Here is a 23,711-nt window from a genome sequence, read left to right as displayed (position 1 = left end):
CGCTTCTTCCCACTCTCATTTTGCTACGTTCTGTCGATCTACTCAATTATGTTTAATCGTTCTCTATCTCCACCACGATCACATATGACGCCACCCTTCCAGCCCTTCACATTTACACCTAAGCACAAACTCTTCAGCCCCCCTCCATTCCTCTTCAACCATTACAGGCATTCCACCACCTCTCGACCTTGATATCACAACCATTTCGCACGTCACTATTTCTTCACCACACGTCGTCAACCCTCCACTACATTTCCATCCCATGAAGCACCACTAACGCACCCCTTCCCCCCCCCCCCCCCCAGGTCCACCCACACGACGCAGGCCTCCCTAAAGCTGGGTATAATCACATGACATGCCCTACTATCTTGTCTAATGTCCCCACGCTTCCGTTCACCCAGTCCTTGTTGATGGTCATGGCTGGAGGAGGAAGAGGTGACGGTAGCGGTGTCAGCGTCTGCGTCACTGAAGGGAATATCTCGTCAGTCTCACTCTTCCCTTCCCGACCTTCATCCATATCCGTGTGTGCAGAAGCTCCCCTTGACACGCCATCAGTAACGCTGGACACTTTCACACCTCCAGCTTTTTGAGATATGAGAGAGAGAGAGAGAGAGAGAGAGAGGGGCTGTCAAGGGTAGGAAGGAAATGGATTGCGTAAGAGATTTGCACAGCCTAAATTTACCCACCCCTCCTCCTTTGATTATACTGAACACACTATCTTGACCCTTTAGATGTAATGATGACCCGACCCTACCCCGTGCTAGTGTACTTTCCAACCCTAGAGAACCTACGTATTAATATTCTCCCTTTTTATGAATGCTTAACCTCCCCCGCCGCTTTTTTTCAGCCAGTCATCCTGTCACCACCAACACCATCATCCACCCCTACAAAAACCAACAGTCACCACCACCATCACCACTTATGACAACCACTATTCACCCCCCCCTCCTCCTCCACCCACCTCCCCTCGGCAGCAGCGCGGCTCTCCCCACAATGGTCAGCGGAACAATACTATCAACACAATAGCTGCTGAGGAAATAGAGGAAGGTACAGTGGCGCAGACGGAGGGGAAGGGGAAGAGCAGGGACTGAGGGAGGGAGAGGGTACAGGAGCGCGTGATGTTGACGCACTGACCACTCTTCCCTGACGCAGCACCCCCACCATCCCCGCCAGCACCATTACCCGGGGGCACAAGGCAGTCACCACAGCTCCCTTAGTCAGATTCCCTCAGCAGACTACATAGAACTAGAGATACGCACACTTTTCCGGTTACCTTACCATCAACCTGCCTACCTATGCACTCTTAACATCTACCATTCCTTCAACCATCATCATAGCTCCTCATGTAACCATTACTCACCTACCCACCCTCTGCGTTCCCTTACATTACCATCTACTTCTTAGCTCACCTATATGTTTGCTATAAACCCACACTTGCCAGGTAGAGAAGCACAGAAGGCTACCACAACCACTACCTACCAACCAACCTTCCATCTGTACCAATATGTATTTAGTTGCTTACCTGTATGCCTATACCATATTCTACTATTGTCACATCCAGAAGCCAGAACAGGCACTACCACATCCCTGCCTAGCTTCTAAACTTCCTTCTCAGTACCTCCCTACTCTCTAAATTTATTACCAGTACTTACCCACCCTCTAAACTACCTTACCCATACCTATATACTCATCTTCCTACCATCTAACCTATCGACCTTCTTAAACTTGACAAAAACCTTTCCTCCTTCATTTACACATGTGAATGAATAATACAAAGCTAACAGTGGCAGGACACTAGAAGAAAATCATTCAGAGATTAAAACTGAGATTACAGGAGATTATAGTATCCAAGCTCCAGACACAAAGGAACATATACTAAATTATTAATATGAAACTGTAGGGCTAAGTTATATACAGAAGGAATTTTGTGTGAGATGCTAAAGAGATAGGGAAAGGAATGGGAGAAAAATGGATAAATAAGACGTATAGGGCCATGCAAAATTAGTCGAGTCCAAGGCTTGAATTTAAAAGTTCCAACTCACCACCCACCCACACACCAATAGCTTCAATGGCTATGATGGAAACAAAGGGATAAAAAGTGAGAAAGCTGCCAAGGGAATTTGTCACATGTAAACCAAAATGTAGATGTTATGACCTCCAACACATAGCACATGATGAGTGGCTGCCTGCTGGTTCAGGTATGTGGGCCGAGGTAATGAACACAACAAGGCAGATAAGGAAGTGATGACGAGTGCTCAGGAGGCAACCAATGTCAGCCACAGACACCACAACCATTCAGCTTGTCTGTCAGTCACTCAGCCACCACACCACAGCCACTGTCAGATTAGGATGACCACCACCATGTATAGCCTCTTACATAACCTGTGCTATGAATGGGGGTCTTTTTTTCCTGAGAGCAGTATAAATATTGACTTCAACTTACAGAGAGAGAGAGAGAGAGAGAGAGAGAGAGAGAGAGAGAGAGAGAGAGAGAGAGAGAGAGAGAGAGAGAGAGAGAGAGAGAGAGAGAGAGAGAGAGAGAGAGAGAGAGAGAGAGAGTAAAGCATATGGGAGGGCAAGTGTGCCGTGCACACGCATATATAATCATAAAGCTGTCATATATTTAACTGTATATGTATCTCAATTTTGTTTCTCGTTCATTTACTTGTCCTGTTCTTTATATATGCCGATGGGTGAAATAAAACTATTATTATTATGGAGGGATGAATCTCTCTCTCTCTCTCTCTCTGTTGCTACTATTCTACTAATACTTAACTACTACTACTACTTTGTCTACCCCACCGACTAATGCTACTACAGCTAATAATAATAATAATAATAATAATAATAATAGGAAATAATAAAAATAAATAATGACAAACTTAAATATGTTCCTTTGATGTAATTAAGTAGTATGAAGGATGAGGAGGAAAGATTTGCAGTCGCATCGCTGTCTGCATCCCTCCACCCACAGGGCAACATGACTCATGACACAATGCGTAATTTCTTGTTGGCTATGTGTTGGAGGTGTATGGAAGGATGGGGCAATACACAACTTAAACACACCAATCTGTCATGTATCTACTTATATAAATCATCCCATTGAGCGACTTTATGTATACGTATATAGTTTTGTTGACCATCAAACCATCACAGGCATTGGGGGAGTGTATGGAAGCCAGGTAGCAATAAGGGTTTTAACACACTTGTCTATCATTGGCCTCTATGTTTATATGAATCATCCCTTTCTATGTTTTACATATACATATGTGGTACATAACAACAAGCTTAAGAATAGCGCTATTTCAATTTATGTATATACAAAAATATAGCAACGCCATTAAAAGAGAGAAAACTTAAACACTTCCCTATTACTGTGTACACCTTTAGCACACCTCATTGCACCTCGTATGTAAATATTGCTTTGCATCCATCAACGACAACTTTACTGAGAACTTCTACCTTAAAACTACAATAAAACTTGTTCACATACAATAAATGACATACTGTGACGCACGAATACGGGTACTGGCACGTGATTAATGCATAAATATCTTCCGTCATACATATAACTTCTAGAACTATAGTTAAGTATGTATTCAGTTCTTACACAAGTATGTGTGTTTATCTCTATTAATAAGATGTACCAATTTCCACAATAGGACATTCCATTGTCATTGACAAAATGTCATATGCTAGGGGAGTCATGTTCTTGTAGCGGGGTTATAGGTAATTCCTGCAATGGGAGTGGAAGCAAAGGGTGACCAAAGACTAGTTTGTGGGCTACAGTACTGTGTGTACCTCTGAACTGACCATTTATAAATGTACAACAAAACAAGGGCATGGTCACTGTGTCGCTAGAAGACATCAAGATATGGTGTAGCTGCATTACTCATTTACTAGTTAGCTATAGAGGAGCATTTTACGCTACTCTGATAAGAACGAATGCTGTTGAGTACTCGATGGCATACCATCATATGGATATGTAAGATATCATGATTTGTTAGGTCAATGGAATGTCTTCTTTCAACAACATAAAATATATCAAGTATTAGGGAAAAATGATATTTGAGAAAACAATGATATATATTTTGTAGATACCTCACACAATATGTGTACAACTGATACTGTCCCTTTCATTTCACTAGTAAAGGGAGGTAGCATTAGGGGGTGTATGCCATCAATGTAATAAACAATAACTAGTTTATAATTAAATCAACATTTATAATAGTGTGTTAGGCTGCAATCTCATCTAATTTATTTGATTGCAACTAAGCTCTGCTTAGTTGATCAGACCACTGTTTGTACATTACATCTTAAGACTCAGATTATAATATAATGTATTCAGTGCAGATTGTATCAAATGGACAGGTTTACAAAACTCCCAGGCTCACTACACTCACCAGGATTTATCAGTAATTTAAAAATCCAACTATTCAGGTTTTGGGTGTGCCACAGGTGCTTGCGAGATTTTGGAAATGTTTCATTATGTCTTGAGAGCCAAAGTGTGAGTTTTAAAATATAAGCAATGTCTGACTGCTCATTATATTAAAAATATATCACATACTGGTCACATGCAGCCCTTTCCATCATCAGTCATCAGTTTTAGAACAGTCTCCAGTACACAGAACAGGTATTGTCCAACTGATGACAGAGATCTATGCAGAGACATAAATAAATCAGTATCTTCTTATACGGTAGTGAACCAAAAATTCTCGTCATCCATCACTGCTTCAAACTGGTTTGACTTTCATTCACACCAACCAGCAGTTAGTAGCCCAATCAAATTTCCAGAGGTTGCCATCACCCAAAACAGGCCCTGGAGGTATTCACATTATCAGACAGAATGGGACCATCATGTTCATAGATAATTACAACTAGCCTCTTAGCATCCACATAGGACTATCACAGGATCCCGGCAGCAGTGACTATAACTGGGGTCACTATGGAATGAGCTCTGCTTGACATCAGATAAATCATTGACACAAGAGAATTCTCCCCAAGGTTCAAGATGCAGATTAGAAACACTCCAGAGGCATCTCACTGGCTGGTGCATGACAAGGTAGCAGATATTGAGCAGGCTCTTAAGGTCTTTCATAATCCCTCAAGAGATCTAAATAAGAAAGATTGCATTGTGCGGGAACCCGGTTTACAGCTGACAATGATGCATACAAATTGTTTCTTCCTTGTCATGCTTTTCTGCAATCTTCTCTCCTCACAACTAATTTTATTCTCTCAAGAAGCGACAACACACTCAGTGGCTTCTTTTCTAAATAACCTGAGTAAATCATTACTATAAGTATTCTTTCAAACATCAGCACCAGACTTAAAACATTCTTTTCCTGATACAAATATGAATGAACAGTATATATATATATATATATATATATATATATATATATATATATATATATATATATATATATATATATATATATATATATATATATATATATATATATATATATATATATATATATATATATATATATATATATATATATATATATATATATATATATATATATATATATATATATATATATATATATATATATATATATATATATATATATATATATATATGATCAAGAACACTACCAACCTAAGTCATTCCAAGAATAGGAAGCTCTTGTAAATATATAACTGTGGAGAATATTCTCACTGATAAAATCTGCAACATAATGATTGCCATTTTTTGTAAATAAAAGGTTATATCTATCTATCTATCTCGATCTATATATCTATATTTAGAACACCTAAAATCAATAGACAGCTTTAGTGAAAGCTCTGACATATTTAGGATCTTGAAACACTGGAGAGCTTGGCCCAGCACAATAATCTTAAAATTTATACCAAAATGGCGAGTGGTTGTGAATAGGTGATAAGGACTTGAACAAGACAGAATCAAAACAAGTGTTTTTCTTATGAGGTCTATCAGTTTGGAAACCAGAAACAAACAAGAGCTAGAATTTTGTATTGGCCCCAGTAATGGCTATTCCATTTTTGTAAAAAGAAAGTTAAACTATTTGGGACCCAGGGATTTTCATATTTTCATAAGACATTATGGCCTACAGCCCCCAATGCCCAGGTCTAACTACACCAATGCTTTAGTCATGTAATAAAATGTGACCTGGCAGGTTACAACATTCTTTACAATTTTCTTTAGCACTGGAAGCAATAAGAGGTACTTGCTTTTACCTGATACACTTAATTTGGCACATGACTTAAAAATGAAATGCAAAAGACTATCGACACTAACTCAAGCTTTAGTTTTTTCCCATTGAAAAGACATTGTTAGTTCCGATTATGAATATTTTTCTTAAGACTTACTTAGGTAAATATCACTTTTTCATGGGCAGGAAGAGTGATGCATTAAAATCATAATAGTAAAGAAGTGAAAAATAAAATAAAAAAATAATTATATGTATACAGTCAAACCTCGGTTTACGAGTTTCATTCGTTCCGGAATTTTGCTCGTGCACCAAAACAATCATAAGCCAAAACGAATTTTCCCATTGAAATTAATGTGAATCCCATTAATGCATTCCAAATCTCAATATATATATATATATATATATATATATATATATATATATATATATATATATATATATATATATATATATATATATATATATATATATATATATATCATTTTACATGTTATTTCATCCAGAATTAAAGTCATTTTACTAACTAATTGCAATAATAAATAACATAAAAGAGAAATCAATGTATTATGGTTGTTACAGAGACTCCTGCTACCGTTAATTACGCTCGAGGTGTAGGCTTCACACCAGGGTTTAGAATATGCAGTTTCCCTATTCTCGAGGCACCGGAACTATGTTTGACCACCAACGTGAAGCTAACCCATCGTATCGTTCAAGATGGAGGGTGAATGGGAGTCAGTCACGTCCAGGAGGGTATAGAAGCTGCCTAGGCCCGCACCCTGTTCCTGTTGCGAGTGTAGTATCCGCCATTCCCGTTTTCTTCTTTGCAGCATCATCCCTTTTAACCATCTTTCTGGGGGACATTCTTAAAGCACAAACAGCACACACTGCAGTGCTGAAAACACTAAGATCACACACCAAAGCACAAATGCAATCGGACACGAGCGCACGGATATTATCTCTACGAGTTTACAACACGGACTGAGACTAGGGTTGCCAACCTGCCACTCTTTCTTTAAAATACGGAATGCCATTTGTTCTGTATTTGGCTCTCTAAACAGTTAAGCAGATAAAATTCAGTATTTCAAAACTGTAGTGAGCACATTTTTTGGTGAACCACAAAACCACTTCATAAAATTATGTTTGTCAAGTGTCATCCTGAAATATGTGTAAAATAAGCGTCGTAACGTCCCTTCCCCCTTCCTCCTGCCTTCACCAGCAGCGCCTGTCAGTCATGGCAGGCTGGAGAAATTTTAGGGTTGCCACCCGTTCCTTGAAATATGGATTCATTCTATATTGGAGAATGGGATGTTACGTTCCTTATTTTTTTTTAGCTCAAGGTGGCAACCTTGAGACAATTCCCACTGTTCTCCTCTTTGGGCACTCTCGTCTAGCGGTGAACAAAGGGAGCCCACGCTCACGTCTTCGACTTGTACAAAAAAAAACACATCAGTCCTTGTCGAAAGACTGACTTAGCCGGCAAGGCTGACGTCAGCTGATAAGAGTCGGTCTATCGGCATCCTGCCCTCCAATTCATGAGCCGTCACCCGGCAAGGGTCTGTGGTCCCTCTCTGGAGGGACGTACGCGTTTGACCCCAACGGTCTCCATATAGCCCGTGTCCCCACCCTTCAGATGGAGGGGGGGGGGGAAACGTACAAACAGGATGCTCGTATACCAAGTCACGCTCATAAGCCAAGGCATGTTTTGTGATTTTTCTTTGCTCGTAAATCAAAACACTCGTTAACTAAGGCACTCATAAACCAAGGTTTGACTGTATGAGCAAAACAGTATTCTATATTTCCATATAGGTACTGTGAAAAAAACTACTAGATAGTGAGAAAGTTTCTCCCTGTTATACTGCAAGTCATCAGTAAACCAACTTATTGGTCATAACCCGAACCATTCAAAATTTTTACCATAGTATAACATTCCTGCCTCTTCCTGAAAAAACATTCTAGCAGCTGGCAACATCTTATAAGCTTGTAGTACACTACTGAATATACTATGATAATATTTTCAAATGACTGACACGGATAAGGGGGAAACATTACAACTTGAAATGGCTTGGAGAAACAGTGAACAATGACCTTAAGGACTAACTGACTCACTGGAAGGTTCTGCACTGGAAGTAATCATGATCATGAAAAATGCTTCAGGGTAAGCTATCAGGAGTAAATATTCAAACAGTTGAGTAAAGCCAAAATAAACAAATACTAAAAAAAGTGATAAAAGAACAATGGCTTTGCATAAAAACTTAAAGCCCACTTAGGAACAATTTTTCTTATCCCAAAACATGAGAACAAAATGATGCTGCATAAACTGTCTTTGATTTGAAAGCTAAAGTCTGAACTGACTACATTCTGATCCTCCAAGCACCATTTTCTAACTTACCTAATCTTTGCTTCTATGTCAGTCACAATGTCAACTTTTGAATACCAGAGGCATGAAAGCAAATAAAAATTGCCTCTACATTTTTTGATGAGTCTACTTTACTACAGTTTCCCCTTGATAACATAAGTTATATATGTTGTGAATCACCCTATGAACTTCTCAAACGTATACCTCTAAGTGAAGACACCTCTTACTAAAACATAAATGAACACAGATGAACATATGATTATGCACTGACTATACTTGGACAATGATTTTGTGATTATATATATATATATATATATATATATATATATATATATATATATATATATATATATATATATATATATATATATATATATATATATATATATATATATATATATATATATATATCCTTTGAGACACTGTAAGTCATATCTAAAAATTATTTTTATACATGTATGCTGTTCCTTAGTATGTGTTGTGTGTGTGTGTGTGTGTGTGTGTGTGTGTGAGAGAGAAAGAGAGACTGCTGAGTTGAGTATAATCAATACAAGGTACATGAGTAAAATGGATTATCACAATTTTTAGCTTACCTTATTAATGTTTGTTTCTGGAATGTATGCTACTAGTAGTAAGGATGTAGTATTATAAGACACCTTGGACAACAGCTTCATTATCAAGGTAGCAGTGGCAGTAGACTGCAGTGGAGGGTGGGGAGGAGTGATGCTTGTTCAAACAATTTTTATTTCAGCTTCAGGGAACTCCGAGTACTTGTGTTTGTACTTGTTGTACAGGTCCACCACGGCCTTCACATACTTTTCATGCAGCCCCACAATCTGCTCCTTGGTTGGGTTCTTCACAAGTGGCACATCAATGGCAGAACCAACTGTATGGCAGCAGACATGGATATGGTCAGCACTTGTACTCCTAACACACAGCAATGGGAAGTAATTGTCCTTTATATAGACTGCAACAGTCATCACTCTTATATAAAAATGGTGAAAGAAAATCTTTGTACTTCATTTACATGTCAATTACGAAGCTGTCCTGAAACAAACCTAAGAGATACAGCTCTATTGTCTTTCAATCTAAAAATGTGAAGTGTTATTGATTTCTTAGAGAGATAACATTCATTTAAAAATATGAAAAATCAGCTGTGGCAGGCTGCTGAGTCCAGGTCTTTAGAATGAAGATGGGGCAGCATACCACTGATGAGTGAAAAGGTCATGTTAAGAGGTCACTTATGGTAACCACCTGGCACCCCCCCTACAGTGGGCATAAAGAAAGGGTGACCCCACTCACACATGGCAGATGGCGGCAAGGGTTTTGAAAAGGTGCACACGGAATTTAAATAAATTGGAGAAACTGTACTGATGCAGTTTCTCTGCTGTATATAAATGCCATGTGTGTCTTCCTGAGTTATTCAAAAGCCTTGCCATCTGCCCAGAGTGTGGATTGGGGTCACCTTTTCTTCATACCCACATTCACACGAGATTATTCAAAGAATTGATTCATAAGATACACAAAACTAAATGGTTTCCCACACCTTCGTATATATGGAGACAGGAAAAGTCACACACTGGCCTGACAACAGTAACTCACCTACAGTATAGATGGGCTTGCGGAAGGGGACAATGCCAAGACTGTACTGGAAGACACCACGTCCTATGAACACACACGGAGCAAGTCCAATGATGTTCTGGAGAGTGTTTTGGACTCGGCGAATGAGGGAACCTTCAGGGTTTGCTACTTGGTCATAGATTTCGTTTTCTCCAAAGGAAAACATTGGCACAAGTGAGGTACTGAGGAAAGAGAGCATTTTGATGTAAGTTTCTGTACATAGAATAATATTAATAAACTACTTTTTTATTGATTTTGTTACAACACACCCAAATAAAAACATCTGTTTAAGAAAGTCGCCATGTGATGACAGTAAATTTTTTTTACAGACTCAAATTACCCTTTTACTGCCCCCTATCACTGATTTCCTGCAGCTGAGTTAAATAATCCCATTTAGCTGTTACTAGGGGTGGTAAGATAATTGCTAAGAGGTCAGGAATGAAAAAGCTTGATATAAAGACCTCAGCACACACAAATATAGACAATTACTGTATTTTGCAGCGTATAACGTGCACCTTTTTCAATAAAAAAATGCCAGAAAGTTACCCCTGCATGTTATACGCCGAAGGTACTTTTTTTTTTATTTATTTTTTTTTTTTTGGTCTGCATTTTTCCGTCGTAATTTTGAAGTTTGTGTGGGGTTTCATAGGTCAACATGACTCCTAGCCTGCCACACAACTTCTCTGTGCCATTCTTAATGTTTCTATGACTGTAACAATGGCAGGAAAGTTTTGCGTATTTCCTGCGTCTGAATCCGCGCCCGAGTGTCCACAGACAGTGACCTGGACTCCTCCTAAGCCTCCTTTTGTTCCCAAAAGAGCTCTCAGTGTTAGCACAATTGGGAGAGAGCTGAAAGTGACTTTTTCAAGTTTTGAAAGTGGTGTTAGCGGTGAAGACAGTGACATCAACAACACTGAACTCCAACCCCTCGTCTTATCAGGAAGGCTGAGCCCCATTATTGTGCAACCTAAGTTTATTGGCCATCCTATAGCTCAATCTCATTACGGTGATGGTGGAAGTGATACTCAGGCCCCTGAGGATGCATCCCACCACCCTTCAGGGTTATTAAGTTGAAAACATGAGGGTAATGAAGGGGATTTGTAATGGGGTCGAATGCGTGGAGGGGAGGGCAGCTGCCAACCAACACCAACACAGGCTTGCTCTGACCTAAAAGTTACTGCACTTCATCACATCACCACGGAAACACCACGTGACGTAGAGACTTGGGGTTTGAGGCAGACTGAAGAGGAAGGATGGATTATGCAAATGCTTATAAATTTAAAGCTACTTGCTTAGGTAGAGACGTGAAATTGATAATGGAAATTGACCAATTTTCAGGAGAGTCAGAACTTTATCGTACGGGGAGAATCAATTTCACGGTACACCCCTGGGGCCACTTAGGGGTTGACAAAAATTTTGTGAAATTGTACATCATCAGTCTTGCTTAACCATACATATTTCTGAGCATTTTAGGCACTGAATATTTTTTTCTAAAACTGTTGTCTTAAAGTTTAGGGTGCGCGTTATATGTCACAAAATACGGTATGCTGTAGCAGCATAGATGAAATGAAGGAATAGATACTAATAAAAGTGGTTAAGAAAATTGGTAAGGTAAAACAGAAAGAAAAATTTGAAACTAGAGACTAAGTGGTGGATATTAACAGTGATCAATAAAATATAGTTAACAAATATGTGGCTTAACAAGTGAAAATCAGGAGTGAAACTTTTTCAACCTGAAACCGAGTGAGGTGCCATGTGGTGGCAATGTTGTCAGCATAACAGGTCACACAGTATCTTATTAGTGTGAATAGTTCTGTAGTTCTTTTAATAAGTTATATTTTTGCTCTTAGATGTGATGTTCACTTGGAAAGGTTTTTGTAATTCCCTTTTATGTGATGTAGAAAATGAAGTAGTGGTGGTGGTGGTGAGGAGATGAAAAACAGTGCATTTGAGGGCTGAAAAATGGTAGTTGTGGGACACAAGCCTGTGATAAAAAGTAATTAGTTCTGACAGATTTCTGATGCACCTACACCTGTGAGGGTTCCTTACCCATGCCTGAGAGCCATTTTGCAGAATCCTTTGCGCTTTTTAAGGTGGAGGCAGACAGTTCCGGGGTGGCAGTCCAAGGACTCCTTGGCTCCTCCAACCACTAGGCAGAGGGCTCGGCCAGTTGCCTCACTCCCCAACAGGTAGTCCATGCTCTCCCGAGTGGCACTCACGGCACCTGCAGCGATGCAACATACGAAGAACACCTTCAGTACGATGCAATAATTCCCTCTTGTAGTTGGTGTAACAAGAAGTGAACATATTTTGAAAATCAGTGGTGTTAAGTGAATCAAATAAACTATTACTTATATGAATATGGTTCCCTAGATTGATGTGTATTTAACAATACAATGATATGTGAAATTTCAGCTATCTCAATGACAAAAAACTTTATAATTATTGAAACATTGTGTTGAATTTATAAAATTACTAAAAACATGGTCATGATGAATTTGATGATACTGTCATCAATCATTCTACAATAATTAAATGCAAAAGCATTTGTGAACACTAATATAATTCCATAACTCCTTCCACCTAAGTTATCTGGGACATGAATAGATAAGTTATTCATATTTTTCTGAGGGTAATAAACCACAGATAACAGCTACAAGCCTGCTTTCTTTTATGGTAGACTAATTACAGTATGATGTATAAATGTCACTGGATTGAATAGGTTAAAATGAAGAGGTTAAAGGCAAATATCACTAACATACCTTTAGTGTCTATGGATGCACACCAACAACACAAAAAGTCATCACACAAAAAATGTACAAACCATGCCATGTCAGTCAGCTAACTCTTGTTATGTGGACGAGCAAAACTACATACATTACCGGATAACACCATATTTTCTGATCACTACTGTGAAGAAATGCAGTCAAGATGTTCAGATGCAAACAATGACTTGAGGTCTTTCCCAGATACACACATGGATGTAAACAATCATATATTTTCCCTAGAGAACCATACATGATAGAGGAATAGGTTATCTGAGTTAGTATGAACTGGTTACATAACACAATAACACCACATGATGAAACGTAATGCACACGAGTCAGAACAATACTTGGTTCAGAACTTTATGACCTCAAGACAGCCATTTTCATCTTTTCCCCTCATAAAAGGCTTTGTGAAGGGTGGGAGATCAACATCAGGTACCCAACAATCAAACAGGTGCACAAAGGTGGGTGAGGCTTCCATCAGCACCCGGGACAGTGATCATTCTAGAGGGAGGGAGCATGCACCCAGTGTGATGGTGTACTAACCCGAAGCCATGAAGAACTCTCTGTAGAAGGGGAGGAGGAAGTGTCCCTCCAGGGTAAGTAGATGGGGAGTGAAGCCCGGATAGGTCTGTTTGGGGCATGAGGATGCATGAAGGGCAGCATGTAATTACAAAGGGAGCTGCAATGGGATGCTGAAATATGCTCAATCTTCACTGGTCAAGCAGAAATAGTCTCATACTGCATGAATACTCTTTAGAAGGGAGAATACATAGCCACCCATCTTTGTGGTTTACAGGGAAAACTAACCACTTATTACAGGGTGGCAGCAATCAAGCCTGTGTTAGTAAGTATATCTGGCACCCACACCATGCATTAGCATTACAGAGAGAAAATGCCATTAATGTTATTCATCTACAGAATAATAGATGTTATAATAATTAATGAAAATTTTACCATCTACAAAACATCCCAAGAGAGGTAAGGTAGTGCAGCAGCCCATCAAAAATATTATAAAATAAACATTATTTATATTCACACGTGTTCCAAATGTTTATGTTTAGTAGTAAGTAAAGCAGACCTATACTTCCTTTATACCCAATTTAAAATTAAGGAAGAAAAGGAATTAGAAAAAAACTAATCCTCACCCCAGAAGTAACATCCTCAGATGACCCAGATATTTGTTTTTCCAATGAGTCTGTCAGGCGTAATTTCTCGGAAGTGGGTGTCAGATACATAGGTCTCAAACATGACCGTTGTCCAAGGTCAGTTTGTGTTTAAATTAACCCTCGACTTTCCATCTCTGGTATGGTATGGCCAATGGCTGTGCTTTCTTCACTCACCTATTTTCCTTTTCCACCAATCATGCCTTATGTTGGTAGTGCATGTATGCAGAGTGTGTGGTTGGTAATCTCAATATACATAGCATGGAAAGGTGCTGTCTGGTGTAACTAATCTATATCCTTTTCTTCTTTAAGTAATATATATAGCATGACGGGTGTGGTCTTGTGTACTAAACTAACCTATATCACTTTCTTCCTTTAGTAATATATATAGCATGACGGGTGTGGTCTTGTGTACTAAACTAACCTATATCACTTTCTTCCTTTAGTAATATATATAGCATGAAGGGTGTGGTCTTGTGTACTAAACTAACCTATATCCTTTTCTTCCTTTAGTAATATATATATAAATAGCATGAAGGGTGTGGTTTGATGTACTATAGCAAAGCACATTTGAGTACAGCATAGATAGGAACAATATGGGGTGTTTTAGTGCGTTAACCTCCAGCTATTAATTAAGCCATGAACCATCACCACCCTGAGCTCCTACCTTGCTGAAGTTAGTGCCCTCGGTGGCAAAGTGGCAGAAGGCGCCAGCTGAGAGGATGCCGTGGGGGTGGTAGCCCATGATGTAGTTCTTGGAGGGGTCCAGCTCGGCAGTCTTGATCAGGTGAACTGGGAAGAAGTCACGGTAGTGCTTCCAGAGAGGCCACCGACGCAGCCACTCAATCCTGGTGCCACATCAAGGTAATGAGTTACTAAATAATGATTTAAAGAAGTACTTAGTCTTTGTTTCAAAAGTAATAAAAAGTTACTATCCCACTTTAACTTTAAACAGAAAAATTTAGCAATATCACTATGAATCATGAAATCTAAAAAAAAAAGATACGTAACTTAAAACCTTCAAGAGAAATATAGAACACTAAGCCTTCGACATAGTGAATGTGTCCCAAACTTTTTTTAACCATTAATGATTCTAATGTTACAACACAGTAAAGAAGTGTTGGATCCCTCCACCAGTGCAACACTAATTGGAAGTGTTAAATTTCTTTTGGATAACAATTTGACAACATTGTGCACAGCAACGTTAGGTCCCGTTTAGTGTGCATATGACATCATTCTGCACGTAAATGTTGGCCTTCACATTAACCATCAGTGGCCAGACACACACCTGCGGCCGCCACGGTTGCAGACGGAGCGGTCGCCGATGAACCAGGTGAGGTAGCACAGGGACACCCACCTGCAACATGCATGAATAACATCAAACAAGTTAATACATGTCAGGCTCCAGGTTATTAGATGTAGATGTGATGTACAGTATTTCAGACTTGGGAGCAGTGTGGTATATTTATTTCTTTATTTCTTCCATGATGCAAAATATACAATGTTTACAATTATCAAATGAATAATTAGTTATTTAAAAGTAAAGAAACATGCTTTCAATTTCTAAAAAGAATGTTTTTTTTATAAAGTAACCTTGTAAAAGTAACTGTCACTTAAATGAGGAAGACAGTGCCAGGAATCAATGGTCCTGAGCCACAACACCACACAGATAACAATGAGATAGAAAACAGTGCTTGTGATCCTGGCAAGCCTATCCAATACACGTCTGCATCATGGTTGTAGTAAGAATAAATCATCTTTTATGTCTACCTCTTGATAAAATAAACAGCTTTAAATATTCCAGTGACTGATGAAACATGGGTAATCAGTGATGGGAATACTTGGGAATTACAGAGGAGTTTAGTGTAAGATGACAGACTACAATGTGTGATGAAAAAAAAAACAGTGGACACGGGTAAGGGTCAGCGACAAAGGTATGAGAGTGAAGGCAGTGGTAGCAGTGCTCATGGGAAAATATTATGTACTTTCATATATTTCTGTGTAATAAAACAACCTCAGTTAACAGACATATGAATGAATTAATGGAAAGTTCCCCTAAACCAAAGGAAAATAAAAATCATCTCACCAGTACTGTGTGTAGAAGAAGAGGTAGAGGAGGAAGAAGAGTGAGCCGGTCCCCATGAAGAGGAAGGTGGACATCCAGAAGAGCACAGCGAAGGTCTGCTTGCGGCGGCGGAGAGGGATCCTGATGGGTGCAAACTGTGGCCCATAGCTGATGCCCAGGTTGAAGACACGACCCAGAGCCCCGAACACCCACGGCAACCTGTGGGAAAAAGAACATGGTTAGATGTGTGGAGGGATGATGGAAGTGCAGAGGGGAGCATGGATGGATAGATGAATGAGTGACTTAGTAACTTAAATAAAAACCGTACTCCAATGAATACATATTGCCCGCCACACTGCCAAAATTTAATACTAAGTTTTATCGTAAAGTCGTGAAGGATCCAAACCCTCCCCTATGAAGCTCCTCACTACTTTTGTTGACATTTACTTTCAGCTTTCTCCTTTTACAGACACTATCAAAAACACTGTGTCATCAGCAAACAGTATCAAATTCAGTACCCACTTCCTTCCCTCAGCAAACATTTTTACTCCAACTTCCCCAACTTTGCCTATGTTTAACACAAAAACTGAAAACAATATATATACAGCCTGCAAAAATTAACATACTTATCATAGTGTGCATCAATCTCATCCTTCTTGACAGCTGAACGCTCCTGAGGGATCTTCCGGTTGTATTTCCTGAGTTCTTCATCCGAGTCCTCACGTTTGACTTCCTGCTTAATGTTGTTCCCTTCATGCTTCACACCATTCTGCTCCCTCGGCTCATTCCTCACATTGTTCGTGTGTGACGGTGTTTTATTCCCCTCAGTGGGCAGGATTTCCTCCACTCGTTGGTTGGTCTCCTGCTCCAGGGTGGTTTGTGGGGCCCCCTTAGCCTCCAGGCCAGTGGTGGTGGGGGTAGCAAGCTTTAGTCCATCCATGATTACTGGCACCTGTATGACTTCTGTGGGAAAATATGTGAAATTAACATAGATCTTGCTGACTGTATGTTGTGGTAACTGTGTTGTGCCTAACTGATGTGTGAGTGGTATAATGATGTAAGTTCCACTAGCCCTAGACAGCTGCTTCAGGAAAACCGGCAGAATTTTAAGACACCTCTTTATGCCAGATCACATGCGAATCAACATTATCAACATTGGAGGCCCATTTTTTTCCACAAAGGCAGAGGTGAGAAGTCAATACAAGCTATTTGACTATTCTAGTAAATGTTCTACACAAAATTATTTGGTGTTGGGATCCAGGTCATACTCTCTTTTTCCTGTACCTTGGAGCCAAATCTCTTTTACAGATTCTGAATATAGCTACAGGTGCTCTTGGTCTCCATGTCTCAGGGATAATACAAGATTCATATAGTCATCCTTTGACATTTGTGGCTTTGATATTCATTGAGTAATCTGTAAACATTATTGGTGGGCACTTTGTAAGTTTGTGGGATACCCTGCAAATGTGACTTATGCATGATTGTTAAAAAATTATAGTGCTGTACAATTATTTGATGACTGTGATATTTATAGTGTCTGCAGGTACCAGTAATAAGCTTCAAGACATTTTTTTTGGTCCATAATGACTTAAGAGCACCGATTACTCATGACTTACAAATTTATGGGATCTCTGCCCCCTAAACACCACAAATCTCAGGAAATGACTGTATATGTGTAACATTATGTGATGGCTTGAGAAGATGACCTCTATAGTTCCTATATGAAATAACCAAGACATGTTGATGGAAAGTTTAGTCAACAAACATATTTATAATGGTGTACACTGTCAATATATCTCCTGATACACAGTAAACAATAATACTTTACACAGGTTACTGAAGGTCCTTGCTAGGCCGTAAACCAGAGCACCACTCACTTCACTCACAGCCGGCAAGTGAGGACTGGAGGAACCTCTCACTGGCAGATAAGCCACACAGATAATTATTCCTGTGTATATCTGCCTTACCTGATAACAAATATCTCACTGCTTTTGAGGGTGTTGCATTACTCATCACATTCTGAGATATAGGAAATTGCTGTTAAGTATTCATCTCATTGCTTTGGGGGTCATTACTACTACTTAACGTGGAGCATAGACCTAGGGGAGCATTGCTTCACTCATTCACTGCCTCCACTTCAAACAGTCCCCCTAAGCAAGCTCCCACACAGCTACCCTATCCATCCCAAGCCTGAGGTCATTGAAAAATGGTATATATGAAACAAAATTAACTGCTGCATGTTTAACACAATGTTTTAACTTTTGCATCCATCCCACACCAAGGTAAAACATCTCAGTCTAACAATTTTAAATCATTCATATTACTGCTGGATAATCAATAGGTGGAAAATCAGAAGAAACGACAACTGCTACATGTGTGAAGATCATTAGGTTACTACTTCAAAGGTGATTAATGACCTTGTTTTAAGGGGATCAGGAGAATTGCATTAAGGTCCGCTTCACACAAGCAGTTATTTCCCGCGCAGTTTAGAAATCAATGAAGTCCAATGAGGCCCTTCACACGGCCAGCGTGTGAAGGGCCTCATTGAACTTCATTGAATTTTAAACAGCGCGGGAAAAAACCGCTTGAGTAAGGTAGGGAAAAACTATATGTAGCTTCTGGGATATGATACTTGTCAAATTACATGAACATTCTTTATATCTCCACTCAAGAATTTGCTCAAAAGTTGTTACTGGTTTGGAAGTAAAACAAGTGCTTCCTCTCACTATTTCTGTTCCTACATACCTAGGTGCATTCAATACCACATTATATATTGACATGCAGCATTATATCTGCACTTTTTATGTACTCCTATATTCTTTATATGCCTTAGGATAAAATAAAACATATTTTTCTATTATTATTATTATTATTATTATTACTATTACTATTATTAGGATCCATCATATGCTAGCCAATTCATTCAATTAGTATAATCATCTACTTGTGGCCCATTATCAAAGCCATTCAGCTGAACAATTTTTAAACACAAAACTAAAAGCTTGTTACCTAATACCTGAATTACGATAACCACTACATTTTCACTATTACTGATAAAGCAGTCAATTGTTCCTATCATGCTGACCATTGGTCTCCTTTGGTTCCCACGCCCATATTGATTTTTTTTCCTTTTTTTATGCCTTTACTCATATTAGGCTTCAACAAGATCCCACTTCCTTTTATCCGTTTTGTAGCAATGTTTTTTTTTTTTGTTGCATGGCAGCCTTTTTTGTCACTACTTTGTTTTAGTGCCCTTGAGCTGTCTCCCTTGCTGTTATGTTTTGTTTTTGAGAGGTGTGGCTGTGTTGCTGTTTGCCTTCCAAAGACTGCAGATAATTCTATTGAGAGGTTTACCTTTGGTACTACTTGGTACTAGCCATAAACTTAACTCAAGGTATACCATGTCACAGATACTTGTTACTAGCCATGAGCTAGCAATCATGTTGCAGAACTTCTTAAAATAGTTATAGGGGTATGCCATTCGTGTGGAGGGACCTCAGAAACTATGTGAACTCTCTTTACATTTCCTACTTGACTGGGATGCTTGAACACCTCTGTTAGGCCCTCTTGTGTGATAGCAGCTTGGGGATGAACCTATCAACCTCAGACAGCCTATAGTGGGCCTAGATATGGCACACACTGATCTGAAGTGGTGGGTGAAGTAATAAGTAACCAATACCTACTGCTACTGGGCGGGAGGGTCAGAAAATTACACCCCAATCTTTCCTGACTGATTTCAATAAACAGTAAAACACTCATGTTGTCTATGATTTCCTATTCCCTGCTTAAGTAACCCGATACAGGAAGAAAAAAAATACTCCTGTGTTGGAGTATAGGGCACATTTTTTTCAGAAGTAAGTTCCTGAAAATCACTAGGCCTTATATGCTCAAAGTCAGGGTCATGGGCAAGCCAGCTCCACCTGAGAGCAAGGTGGGGGCTGGTGAGAACAAGACCTGAGTACACAAAAATCTTACCAAGTTTATTCTGCACATTGACTTCTCCTGAGTCAAGGCCATGAATTGGTAACCCTCCACCACAATCTTATCACTTTCTAAACAGTATCTCCAGGAGGACGTTATCACTGATCCTCCACAACCTGAGATTACAGTGAGGTAGGGAATGTTTGTTTAAGTAGATCTCATCTCTCTTCCTACCAGAACCTATTAATCTTTTTAGAGTACATAAAAATCAATCATGTAATAGAAACAATGCTAAATTATGACAATTAAATTAGACAATCAACACAAAAATTATTAAGGTAGTTCAATAGACCTGTTCTATGATCATTTTTTACATGAACTCTGAAACTCAATCTAGGTAGACCTGGGGAAGGTAAAGTGAGGTAACCTGGATATCACACTGGGCTTGTGTCTTACCCACTACAGGCTCATGGGCTGAGGTAACGGAAATGGATCACACCACAATAGCGCACGTCCCAAACTTTGTCTTTACCTTAAGCAATGAAAGCTAGTGTTAAAAGGTTTAGGGGGGCAATAAGTTTCTTGATTAGTCATAACAAAATTTTCAATATGAATAGAGAGGCTATATGATAAAGCGGCAAGGAGAAATGAGTTGTAGACACAGTAAATAGAAGTGCACCTTGAGATTTTGTGTGCTTTAATAAAAACATGATGAGCTGTAAGATAAAAACATTAGCCTCCTTTTTTTTAACAAGCAGCTATCAGTGTAATTATGTTCTGCCTTTCAATGATCCCTTCATCTGAAAGTGACAGCCACACTGGGGTTGGGGGAGGGGAGAGTGTACTGTAGCTCTTAAGGTACAAAAGGAAGAAACAAATAACAAATAAATAATGCATTTTCACCTCACAGGTCTGTCAGGACACAAGGGCTCTATCCCGTGCTCCCACTTGCACCTAATTCAAACTGCTAGTGTACTGAGTCTTCTGTTGCTTTTCAAACCACAAGATAATTTTTGTTGTTATTGCATATTCTTTGGAGAAAACATGTATGTTTAGGCCATCCCTGAATCCCATGGATAACAACATTACACTCAACCACTTCTCTCCAAGGTTGCAAAGTCCCACAACTACCCCCCTTGCACTGGGAGATAGTTGGTGCTTTCTGAAACGTGAGAAATTGGTCTACTTCAGAGGAGTCATGAGTATCAAACAACCAGCCACCGCCACCAGAATATGGGCATGTGTCAGCTGATCTCTGGCCTGGGGAGTCCGTGGAAGGTGTGTGGCGTAAATATGGGCGTGTGTCTGGTGACCTGTCTGGCCCGGGGAGTGTGTGCAAGGGTGGCGTGAATACAGGCCTGTTGCTGCTGATGTCTGACCTGGGGAATGCATGCAAGGTGTGTGGTGTGAATACGGGCATGTGTCTGCTGATGTCTGTTGCAGATATGATGAAGAGTGTATGGAAGGACTGTTTACGACGAGGGAGACTGACACAAGAGGAAACTCAACAAAGATCTACTAGGAGCATGTGGGGCATAACCTGAGGAAATATGCCTTCTCAAACAGGGTGGTGAATAACTGGAATAGTCTCCCTTAAAATAGGTTAGACAAGTGGTGGAAAATACAAGAAAAAAAATTGAATGATGTAAAAAATAACATCCACCACCACATATGACCACAACAACATAGTAGTGTCTAATGAACTGGAGTCACAGGCATAAAAGATCTGTGAATGAGCTAAAGTGAAGAAAAAAAAAATAGAAAGCAAAGTGAACAGAAAAAAAAAAAAAAAAGAGCTCAGCAGGGTAAGTGTGTAAGTGTGCAGTGTAGTAACTAAGTGTGTGTAGTGAGGTACAGAAGCGTAGAGAAGTACCAAGGAGGACCTAAGAAGCGATACAAAGCGGAACAGGTAAAAAAAAAAAGGAGTAATGTCTGGGCCGTGGAGTGCGTCAAAGGAGTGTGGCGTGACATGACACTAACCAACTTTGTTCCTCAGCTCCTCCTTCAGGCTGTGTCACGCCCCGCCAGCGCCTCGTCCTCCTCCTCCACCTCACCAGGCTCCTGTGTGGCGGCCTTGAGGGTGGACCTTCGCGGGGAAGAGGAGCAGAGCACAGGGACAGCTGACAGCGTCCCGCACAGCCTTGTTGACGTCCGCCGTCCCTCGCCGCGCTCCCAGATGTACGATAAACAACTCCGACATACGATTTTTTAGAAACAGAATTATGTTTACAAATGGGTACTTGCACCGTACTTCCATATGTATCCTTAGTTGTATAATCACACTCTGTACTGTCTGGGGGTTGGGATGGCATGCTCCTCCCTTCTCCTTTGTTGTTAACTTGCAACAATAAACTATCAATCAATCAATGGAGGAAACATCAATAACTGAAGTGTACTGGGTCCAATTTTATGCTGTGTTTATACTATCGGTCTTTCACATTTGCTAAGAAGGCTTGAAGTTGACTTTAAACTGTATGCTGATGATACACAGTTCTATTTGTCGCTGAGTGATGTGGAAAACACTGAAGATAAGCTGAGCAGAATTATGGATGATGTTGGGAAATGGATGAATTCTAAGCAACTGAAGCTGAATGCGGATAAAACTGAATGCTTGATTGTCGGGAAGAACAACTGGATCTCAGGAGGCTAGATATTTCCACTCTTCGGATAAAAGATGACACTATGACTGTAAAAAAGTCAGTCAAAGATTTAGGTGTGATACTTGACTGCACTCTATCATTCAAATAACAGATCAATCAGGTGGTGAGAACGGCAAGCTGGCTACCATCTCAGAAATATTGCATTTGTCAAGAAATACCTGGGTGATAAGACTATGAAGATGCTTATATATAATCATGTAACTAGTAAGCTGGATTATTGTAACTCACTTTATTATGGCCTTCCTAAATATCTGATGAAGAAACTACAGCATGTTATGAACAGAGCTGCAAGGCTAATAAAGGGTCTGCCCCCTCCGTGAGCGAATAACACCTGCACTTATAGACTTGCATTGGCTACCCATTAAGGCACGAAGAGTCTACAAAATATGTCTTGAGAGAGAGAGAGAGAGAGAGAGAGAGAGAGAGAGAGAGAGAGAGAGAGAGAGAGAGAGAGAGAGAGAGAGAGAGAGAGAGAGAGAGAGAGAGAGATCATTGTCCTCTTGAAGAATGATGCAGTCTTATTACTAATGCCTAAGTGATGTACAGTAGCCAATGCGAAAATCGAAATATAGAAAAGATTATTCCTCAGTACCCGTTCAGTCGTGCACATTTGGCGGGGGCAGGTTTGTAAGAAAATAAACAAAATCATGTGCGGTTTAAAGGTAAAGAAATAGCAGGTACATCTTTTTGATACATTTATTTCATGATGAAACGTAAAATTTGTAACTATCATGCACGTTTCCTTACTCGATATGTCACACACACACACACACACACACACACACACACACACACACACACACACACACACACACACACACACACACACACACACACACACACACACACCCCAATCATGCAACCTGTTTTGTTCCAGCTAGTCTCTTTACATAGTATAAAGTTAACTGTTATACATACACTTTGCACACTTGAAGAAAACAAACAAGCGTAGAGGAAAAAGATAAAAAAAATACTGTTA

The 23,711-nt window shown here is 39.6% G+C and overlaps 1 protein-coding gene across 5 annotated transcripts; it reads right to left on the bottom strand.

The window, feature by feature from the left end:
* Nucleotides 1-8,930: 8,930 nt before the first annotated feature.
* On the bottom strand, nt 8,931-22,257 carry LOC127007494 (2-acylglycerol O-acyltransferase 1-like). Of its 5 annotated transcripts, XM_050878588.1 has the most exons (10): nt 22,053-22,257; nt 20,127-20,248; nt 16,778-17,114; nt 16,173-16,370; nt 15,375-15,443; nt 14,754-14,934; nt 13,467-13,551; nt 12,202-12,376; nt 10,135-10,334; nt 8,931-9,418 (listed from the first exon to the last, which is right to left on the bottom strand). In XM_050878588.1, exons 3-10 carry the CDS (start codon nt 17,089-17,091, stop codon nt 9,264-9,266), a joined length of 1,377 nt encoding a protein of 458 aa, XP_050734545.1. In that variant the 5' UTR covers nt 17,092-17,114; nt 20,127-20,248; nt 22,053-22,257; the 3' UTR covers nt 8,931-9,263. The 5 variants fall into 5 exon arrangements, with proteins under 5 accessions (XP_050734545.1, XP_050734541.1, XP_050734544.1 ...); XM_050878584.1 differs by lacking the exon at nt 20,127-20,248; XM_050878587.1 differs by lacking the exon at nt 20,127-20,248 and having other exon boundaries at nt 22,057-22,257.
* Between the last annotated feature and the right edge of the window lie 1,454 nt (nt 22,258-23,711).

This window comes from Eriocheir sinensis, chromosome 35, assembly GCF_024679095.1.
Source record: "Eriocheir sinensis breed Jianghai 21 chromosome 35, ASM2467909v1, whole genome shotgun sequence".
NCBI lineage: Eukaryota > Metazoa > Arthropoda > Malacostraca > Decapoda > Varunidae > Eriocheir > Eriocheir sinensis.
This window is presented reverse-complemented; position numbering and strand designations above follow the sequence as displayed.